Source organism: Ailuropoda melanoleuca, chromosome 16 (assembly GCF_002007445.2).
Source record: "Ailuropoda melanoleuca isolate Jingjing chromosome 16, ASM200744v2, whole genome shotgun sequence".
Classification (NCBI taxonomy): domain Eukaryota; kingdom Metazoa; phylum Chordata; class Mammalia; order Carnivora; family Ursidae; genus Ailuropoda; species Ailuropoda melanoleuca.
In genome coordinates, this window is record NC_048233.1 from 90272164 (window position 1) to 90281674 (window position 9511).

General features: G+C 56.5%; 1 protein-coding gene across 1 annotated transcript in view; it reads right to left on the reverse strand.

Annotated features, from left to right (window-relative positions):
• The window catches only part of BRSK2 (BR serine/threonine kinase 2), a 47423-nt gene extending 38303 nt beyond the window's left edge, over positions 1-9120 (reverse strand). Inside the window, exons 1-2 of the mRNA XM_034644857.1 lie at positions 9028-9120; positions 7205-7313 (exon numbers count right to left, since the gene is read on the reverse strand). Of these exons, the coding sequence (XP_034500748.1) occupies positions 7205-7313; positions 9028-9120 (202 nt within the window). The remainder of the gene's footprint in view (positions 1-7204; positions 7314-9027) is intronic.
• Positions 9121-9511: the final 391 nt, after the last annotated feature.

Sequence of the window (9511 nt, forward strand, 5' to 3'; positions counted from 1 at the left end):
ACCCTGAGTTCCCCCCCCCCCCGGGGCAGCCTGGGATCGCCGCATGAAGGGCCAGCTGCGTGTGCGACCAGGGTGTCCCCGCAGTGGGGCCAGTCCAGCCAGGCACTCTCTCTCCAAAGCCCAAAGTCAGCCCTCAGAGGCTTGGCATGTTTTCGGGCCCAGAGCCAGTTGAAAATCAGAAGACAACGGCGCGTGCTCCCTCCTCCAAAAACGCTCCCCCTTGGCTCCTCACCAGCTGGAAGACGCCCCCGACAGGGACCACCCACTGGGGTTAAGAACTTGCTTGCCACGACCCAGTCCGAGGGCTGAGGAGGGGTCATGGCCCTCCTCCCCCATGAGACACTCAGGACAGCCTCCCAAGGTCAAAGCTGCGAACGGTCGAGAAGCTGGACACCAAGGGCATGTCAAGCACCCCGGCCTCCAGGCTCAGTGGCCGAGGGTGCAGTCCCTACCCGCACCCAGAGGCCAGCATGGGTTCAGGCAGTATCAGAGGCATTTCCTAAGCAGACCACAGTAGGGCACCATTCAGAAGGTGTCTCCACTGAGGACATAGGACAAATGAGAGAAGGAAACTGGAGGGAGGAAGATGGACCCCAAGAGGACTTTGCTGGCCCGGGTGTTGGAAGAGGGGGCAGAACTGGATGGAGTTCTGGGGAAAAGAGGGGGCAGGGACAGACGCTTGGGGTGGGGGGAACTTTGGAAAGAGATCCGGGCTGTGGGCAGGTGCCTGGAGAGGCTGCCAGAGCCCTGCCCACCAGACAGACCCAGGTCCGTTGTGTTTGTCTCCTGTCAAAGCCACCCTCTGGATTAAGAAATGAGAGACCCTGGTGGTGGAAAGGAAAGCTCGGAACATTCCAGAAACAGAAGGCAGGGGGCCGGTGATGAGGGGCAGGACAAGGACTGGGCTCCAGATGTCCGTGTCAGCCAGGGGGCGCAGGGCGGGCCTGAGGGTAGGGCTGAGAAAGACAGATGTGATACTAACTGAGGGTGCAGATGTGGGGACAACCCAGGGTGGCATCCCCCTCTCCATGCCCAGAATGGGACACGGACTGGGACAAAATCCAATATTTTAGGGGCCAGGAGGCCGCCCTGAGGAAGTCTTCCTCCTTCTGACAGGCCTAATGTGCAGTCCCCGCCGTGAGCACGCCCCCCCACCAGACCTACCACACTGAGCTGTGAGCAGGGGTCCCCTCCCAGAGAGACCCCAAAAACATTCCTACTTCTCATACAGAAGGAGCCACACCAACCCCCCCAGGCCCCCTCCCCTAGGTAAATAACCAACTACATGTTACCAGAGGGAGTCCAAGACAGAGACAGAATTGAACCAGTAGAAACAGGTATTTAGAAAGGCTTTTTACTGATTATTGCATTGACTCGCTCAGATTTAGTAAGTTGCTATATCCATAAAACAAGAAATCTACAAAAAGGATGAGAAAACAAGAGAGCTCTAGGAAAGCAAAGACAGTAATTGCTGGAAAAAGAAGCAGCTGAAAGAAGGACCAAACCATGGAAAAACGCCAACGAGGCTGAGCACAGAGATGAGGAGAAAAGATGAACCAGGAAGCTCTGACAAGCCAGGAAGCTGGTATCTGACGGAAGGAAGGAGCTGAAAGTGGACAGCAGAGGCTCCTGAGACCCCAGGCCCAGGTCACAGTGAAAGGCCCCACAGCCTGTCCGGCCACGGAATGCAAGCAGACCCACATGCCGGCACAGCCTCGACAGGGAGATCCCAGGAGCTTTTTCACTGCTTCACTCACTCATTTCCTCAGCGAGGATTCATGGGGTTTCTACCAGCGACAGACATTCAAAACAACGGGAAAAAAAGAAATGTCCACACTGTGGGGTTCACGCCCTGGATGTACTTAGCTGGAGCTGAACAGAAACACTGAAGTGACCGCTCAGTCCTGACCCAGCTAAAGTCCTGCACAGATCAAACTGACCAGCCTCGCCCAAAACGCCTGAGATGGAAAGTTGAGCCCATTCTGGAAAAAACAAGAACCTTCCCTACTGCAGTTAAACTCTCTTCTTAAATAAACAAGGTCCAGCATACAATAAAAAGGATACCATACACAAAAAAGCCGAAAAATATGACCCATTCTCAAGAGAAAATATAGCCAATAAAAGCAGGCTACAGCTAACCCAAACATTAGAATTTTCAGGAAAAGGATTTTAAGATAATATTATAAATACATATTTTTTTCTCTTCTCTCTCCCTTCTCTTCCCTCATAAACATATTTTTTAATTACAGTAAAGGATAGACCAAAAGAATTCATTCTGGACACAAAAGAAAGGATTAATGAACTCTAAGGTCAACAAAAACTGCCCAAACTGAAATACAGAAAGCAAAAAAAAAAAAAAACAAAGGAAAGAAACCCAAACAAACCTAACAGCACATCAGAGACCTGTGGGACAGCTCCAAAAAGTCTAACGTAACAGGAGTCCCAGAAAAAGAGGAGAGAAAGAGAACAGAGCAGAAGACATATTTTAAGAAAGAACAGCCATGATTTTCCCCTAAAGGAATTGCACATGTCGGCCCCCGATCCCTGAGGCTCACCGAGGCAAAAGCAGGACAGAAACACAGAGAGCCAGGCCAAGACGTATCACTGCTAATCTGATACAACTGAAAGAAAAAGAGAAAATCTTAAAACTAGCCAGAGAAAAGGATGCATATCACATCCACGGCAGTGTCGGCAGTACCTGACTTCTCAGCAGGAGGAGTACGGCCGGGGGCAGCGGCTTACCACCACCTCAGTGCTACAAGAAAACCCAGAATTCTACACCCAGCAAAAATCGCCTTCAAAAATGAAGCAATATAATGACATTTGTAAGGATCTCCCCCAGGGGTCGCTGGCCTGCGGCTCTGAGAACAACTGGCCTGGAGTAATTCCTAATGAGATTATAAGGGGAAAGAAGTATAGCAAAAACATTAATGAGAAAAGGTAAAATAACTTTAAAAAAAAGTACCTGTTTGACGTCAAATAAGACAGAAAACAGGAGCAAATGTACCAAGAAGAAACGGGACAAATAGAAAGATGGCAGACTTACATCAAACCGTATCAGTAGTTCCATAAAATGTAAATGATCTAAACGCTCCAATTTTAAAAAGACTGGGGGGGGGGAGCCTGGGACCTAACTGTATGTTGTTTACAAGAGACACACTTTATTTTTTTTTAAAGATTTTATTTATTTATTTGACAGACAGAGACAGCTGGAGAGAGAGGGAACACAAGCAGGGGGAGTGGGAGAGGGAGAAGCAGGCTGCCAACGGAGGAGCCTGATGTGGGGCTCGATCCCAGGACTCCGGGATCACGCCCTGGGCCGAAGGCAGACGCTTAACGACTGAGCCACCCAGGCACCCCAGCAAGAGACACACTTTAAATATAAGGACACACATAGGTTGTAAGGAGAAGGATGATAAAGATGGGCCATGCAAACCCTCAGCATAGAGGAAAGGATGGGATCAGCCAGGATGACTGTCAACCGACAGCCTCCAAGCTGAGCCGGGGTTAGCCCTTGGTAGGAGGAGCCAGCGAAGCAGACTGGGGGAGAATGGGTAGTGGGGCTGGGAAAGCGCAAGTGTGGGATTTCATCAGCTAAGTGAAGAGAGGAATACAGAAGAATGTTCAACTATACCAAATGCTCACTGAGTAAGGACTGAGAAGGGACCATTGGTTTGTCACCATGCACGTCACTTCAGTAGGGCGGCAGGGTCAAGAGATAAAGAGAAAAGATGTCGGTTCAACAAGAATAACACATTTCAGGATCTTTAATGTAAACAGAGGCAATGAAAACAGGCAGGTGAATCAGACTGGTATCTCTCCTCCATCTCCCTGAGGTCAGGAGCTAATGGAACACAAATTCGCTGGAAGTGCTAGGGGCAAAGGACTTCCCGTGGGGGCACGAGTGCCCAGAGGAGTAATTCAGAACACTTCTCTTCCATGTAACTTTTCCTAGGAAGTCACCTGACGAAATGAGGTGATAGACCAGAAGGAAGTAACAGATCCCGTCCAGAAGGGGGTCCTGGGAAACCCCCTGAAGGTGGCTTTATTTGGGGGAGAGAGAGAGAGAAGGGGGAGGGGGCAGAGGAGGGGAGAGAGAGAATTTTAAGCAGGCTCCACACCCAGAGCCGAGCCCAACGCAGGGCCCAGTCTCACAACCATGAGATCACGACCTGAGCCGAAACCAAGAGTTGGACACTTAACGAACTGAGCCACCCACGCACCCCTGAAGGTGACTTTTTTAGAGAAACACAGCAGTTTGAAGAAGCACAGAGGGCTCTCAGAAGGAGGCTACCAAGAAAAGAAAGAGAACTGGATAAAATGAATGGTCTCTCTTTCTCTCCTGCCCCACTCCCATCTCCTTCTTCCTCCATTTTTCTCTCTCTCTTTTTCTCTCCCTCTACACACACACACACACACACACACACACACACACACACACACACAAATGAGTTTATGATAAATAGTCCAATGGAAAAAAAGGCAACTGGGAACTCCAGAAAAATCGAAGGACCCCAAGAAAGCTGTGGTGATGCAAAAGTAATGTGTAACAAATGTAAACATTCATGGGATTTCAGAAAAAGAGAATCCACTCAAAGGACTTTGAAACCTCGGATTTTCCCAAATCCATAACAACCAGGTCTCAGAGCAGAACCACCAGGCAGGTGCACAAACACAGCTTCCTTCTGACAGCTTACTTTCCTGACAAGGGTGGGTAATCCTGGCACACAACTCAGCCCAGCACTGACCCACATTTCCACATTGACAATTACGGAAACCCTCCTTGTGACTTCACTTTTGAGAGTCAACCAACAGTCCCCCAAAAAGCATGGTGTGGCTAAAGCACAGACAGAAATATTATTTGGGGGAGGGGGGAGTAAAAGTAGCTTTGAGGAGGATGGAAGGGAAGAGAAGAGACGCCGCCGCAAGTCAATGGAGACCCACTGATGTGTTACTTACAAACCGAGCAGGAGCGCGGGGAAGAGCCGCCCGTCAGCAGCCCTGGGGGGAGGGAGCTGCGGGGCCGCTAGGCTCCGCCCGATGTGCCAAACGCAGGTGTGAGCTCCCCACCGGGGGCGCTGGAACCGGGAACAGCTCAAGGAAGTGGCCTTGGGGGCTGCACTCAGGGAGTCTCCCACACCGGGACCTCTCAGAGCGCAGCCTGCAGCCAAGGACTTGCCCTGATAAGCACCTGTGACCACCTGGTAGAGAACAATGTCCGGAGAAGCCGGTAAGACACGTGGCTTGTAGGCGCAGACTGCGGGCGTCCTTCACACTGTCAGGTCACACTAACGTCCAGGGCTGAGAATGACACCAAGTCGGCCCTCACCGGAGAGGCTGCGGAGCCCCATTCTGGACCACGCGTGACTTGCTACCATGGTACTGCCTTGATACAAAATGAAGACAACCAGGGTCCACAGTGCTGGAGAGGCCAGCGGCACCCCCTCAGGGCAGCTGGCTGACGCCTCCGCACAGGTGCACAGGTGACGGGTGATGGTCCCACGCACAGCGGGACGTAGCGCTGGGCCGCCCCAGCCAGGAAGCAGTCCTCCAACCAGGCGAGGCCGCTCCCCGCACCTGCAGCCTGGCCACCCAGCTGCTCCCTCTCCCCAGCCCCCCGGGGCCACGCTGTCCCCCACCACTGGGAGGTCCCCCGTGTGCCAGATGAGGCCTGGGACTGCCACAGGAGCCAGTAATGAACTCTGCCCTCACTCCAGGGGCCAGCTGGCCACGGACCTCAGAACTCTTGAGTNGGGGCCACGCTGTCCCCCACCACTGGGAGGTCCCCCGTGTGCCAGATGAGGCCTGGGACTACCACAGGAGCCAGTAATGAACTCTGCCCTCACTCCAGGGGCCAGCTGGCCACGGACCTCAGAACTCTTGAGTTGCACAAAGCTGCAAAAACTAAGTCACAGAACAGTCCTGAGAGCAACGGTGGCCCCAAGCCAGGAGTTCTGGGGCCTCCCCGCGACAGGGGGGGGGGCCCACAGAGCCCCCTACCAGGAGCACCTGTGAGCCTCCCACGAAAGCTGGCGAGGACCCCTTTCCCCTGAGCAAGCGGACTGCATGGCACAGAGCGTGCACAAAACAGCAAGATGAGCGAGTGCGCGGTGGGTTACCCATGTGGCCATCTCCCCCCAAACCCCCCGGAGCTCTGCACCCCTTTATAAATTAATTTTAGTTCCTATATGAAATATTTTACTCTGAAAATGAAAGTAAATTCTTTTTAATCGATGATAGTTAATTGTTTTAGAACTAAAGCCCAGATCAAGAAAAAGCAGTTATCACTATTCAGCACACGACCATTGCCAACCAATTTGCTGTATAAAGAACCGCAGAGACACGGCCACTCTGGGCCTCAGGGTGTGACGCAGGTACCAGTCCTGGGGAGTCGTGCGGCGGGGTTGGGGCCGGCTCACCACGTGTCCCCACAAGCAGCCAGACACCGCCATTGCAGGCAGCCCCCCTCCCATGCCCGGCTCTGCAGATGAGCCTTGACCCCAGGGGTGGCCCCAGTCCCAGGCCCTGCTGCACTGACTGCGGCTCCCCTTGTCCTTGGCCTTTGAACCACCCCCGGGGCCACGTCCTTCTTGCTGTATGCAAGACGGGGCCAGCAGTCAGCATGACTGGCAGAGAGTCCCTGCACTTTCCCAGGAGGGTCAAGCCACTGCCAAGCTCACCCGCCCCTCAACCCTCAGTGTCCCCAGAGATGGCACAAGGAGCCCACACAGTGCGGGTGGACAGCAGGTTGTCTCGCTGACTGCCGGGCTGAGGTCAGGACCCCTTCTCCAGGCCCCCATAAGCCCTGGATTCATGGGGTCAGGGGATAGCCATGATGGGACAGTGTGGGAAGTCCCCAAGACAGGGCTCAGCCCCAGCTCCACAGGTCCCAGATGTCCCAGGTCCACACCCCTCCTGACCTCGGGGGGCTCTATCAGCAGCTGGGGCCGGCGTACCTGAAGGACAGGTGTGGCTGGCGGGAGGAGCACAGCCTCAGCGTCCTGCTGTCCCTGCCACCGTTTGCTGGCCCCACACAGGCCCTGGGGCCCCAGCCCAGTCGGGCTGCCCCCCATGTCTCCTCACTCAGTGGGCTCACCCCACATTTCTGCTGACTCTGGCTGTCCCTCCCCCGCCTTCCAGGAATACTTTTCTTAGACTGAAAACAGTCAAACTAAGTCCAACCAAAAAAAAGCAAGCATTTTACCAAGCCAGCTATGAAATCCGTTCGCTTCTCCACCACCGGGAGCAGCAGCCACCCCTTTGCCGCTAGCAGCTTCGCAGAGGGAAGGAGCGTTGCAGGTGCAGCCCCAACTCTGAAAATGACCGCTCAGAAAAGGGACAGGAGGCGGCTCCCTGGGCTGACCCAAGGTCTCCTTCTGGCTTCCCACCTCCTCCAGAGGCCTGTGCGCTCCCACTCCGCGCTCTCAGCCACCCTCACCCCACGGAGAGGGAACGGGGGCTGCAGCTGGCCGGTCCCAGGACCCCAGGCTTGGGAGCAGGCAGAGACCCCCACAGGGGCGTGGGGCAGAGGAACAGGGGAGCTCCCCCAGAGCCAGCAGCCAGGAGGTCCCTACTGGTAGCTCTCCGGGTACACTCCCCACCCCAGGGACTAGGCCAGCTTGTCTGCTCTGAGGCCATGTTCCCAGAGGGGACGCAGGCCACACAGCTTGGAGGTGTGGGGGCAGGTCCTCATCACTCCAAAGGGGGANGTGTGGGGGCAGGCCCTCATCACTCCAAAGGGGGATGCAGCAGCAGGGGCTGGGCGTGGGGGAGGGCCAAGCCCACCACACACTCCAGCTCTGCCCCTCCAGTCTCCCACCACTCTGCTTTGCCCGCCCACCCGGCCCCCTCTGGTTGGTGCTGGGCAGGGGGTGAGGGAGGGGCCCGGAGGCCCCACCGTCACAGAAGCACACGCATGTGCACACGCACGCATGCGCTCAACAGTGCAAGTCTGACGTGCTTCCCATCACCATACGCCTCATTCCTAAGGAAGGATCAAGAAGGCAGCCCGTAGCCTGGGACCTCTGGACCCTCTGCTGCAAAGGGACTCCCCAGGCCGCAGGCTTCCCATAGCGGTCAGTCTCTCACAACCACAGCTCAAGGCCCTCGATGGAGAAATCCAGTCCTGGGAAGGCATGCTTGGAGCGCTTCTAAGGGTCAGCACTGGGCCCTGGGGCCAGGTCCTCCCTGCGGTCTTTGCCAGGGGCTGCAGGGGAGGTAAAAGAAGGTGGAGCAGAGGAGGGGTCCCCTGGGCTGATGAGAGAGGGTGGTGGGGCTGAGGCATAGACCCAAGGGAATGGGTCTGCCCTTGGGGGGTCCCAAGGAAGCCTTTGGGAGGCATCAGGCTGAAGGGAGGGGCATTGCCAGGGCACTGGCGATGGGTCAGATGCCCCCAGGGGTGCTCACAGAGCGCTGGGACCAGCACGGCAACTCCAGGACAGGCCCTGGGCTGCCGGCCTGCTCCCTCTGACCCTGGCTTATGGCTCAGCCCTGAGGGCCGTGATATGCCACAGAGAAACCAGCCCCAGCACCCCTGGTCCTTCCCAACGAAGCCCACAGGGCAGAAGGCACATAAGCTCCTAACAGCAGCCCAAAAGNTCTCAGCCTTGAGGGCAGCACCCCTGGTCCTTCCCAACGAAGCCCACAGGGCAGAAGGCACATAAGCTCCTAACAGCAGCCCAAAAGCAGTGGGGGGGCCTCTGGGTGGGGGCAGGAGAAGGGGCCAAGGGATACACCCCCCCAGCGTGGTCTCTGGGGCCGGGGAGAGGCAGCTTCTGCCCCCAGGCCCCGGCCACATCCCTGTCCCGGGCTGAGAGCTGCTTGCTTGTTTGGGGGAGGTCTAGTGGGGGTGGGGGGCCAATGACAGGGCCTCAGATACCAAACTGGGCTAGCGAGCGTGCCCCCGAAGTGGCCTGGCCAGGGGACCCAAGCCTCGACAGGTGGCCAGAGCCTCCCCAGCCGTGGGGTGGGTGGTGGCAGGCCCAAGGGCTCAGCTCAGGTGCTGGGAGCCTGGCAGCTGGGCCTCACCTGGTGCCGGTGGAAGCGCGCAGAGTCCTTCCCACGGCGGCTCTCTCTCTCACGCACGCGCACGGACTCACACTCACGCGGGGAAATAACCATGCAGTCTGGGCCGAGCCTGCAGGGCGGGAAGGTGACCCCTCCGGCGGCAGAGGAGCACAGGCAGGGGAAAGGGTGTGTCCCCAGGGCGGCTGGGACTCGACCAGCCTGGGGTGGCAGGTGCCCCTGTGGTCAGAAGCCAGTCCAGGGCAGGGGGCAGAGCCATGCCCTCTGCTCAGCTGCAGCGTCCCCCGACTCTGCCCACTGACCCGGGCTCTGGGGTGTCCAGGGGAGCTCTGGCCCAGGAGCCCAGGAGCAACAAGAAAAGAGGGAGAGGTGGGCAAGAGAGGGCCCTGCTGTGAGCAGGGGTGAGGCTGGAGCTCCAGGGAAAGGAAGCTCCGAGTGGGTTTACCTTTGCCCCTTGGGGGCAGTCAGGCCACTCTGGGGGCCAGGG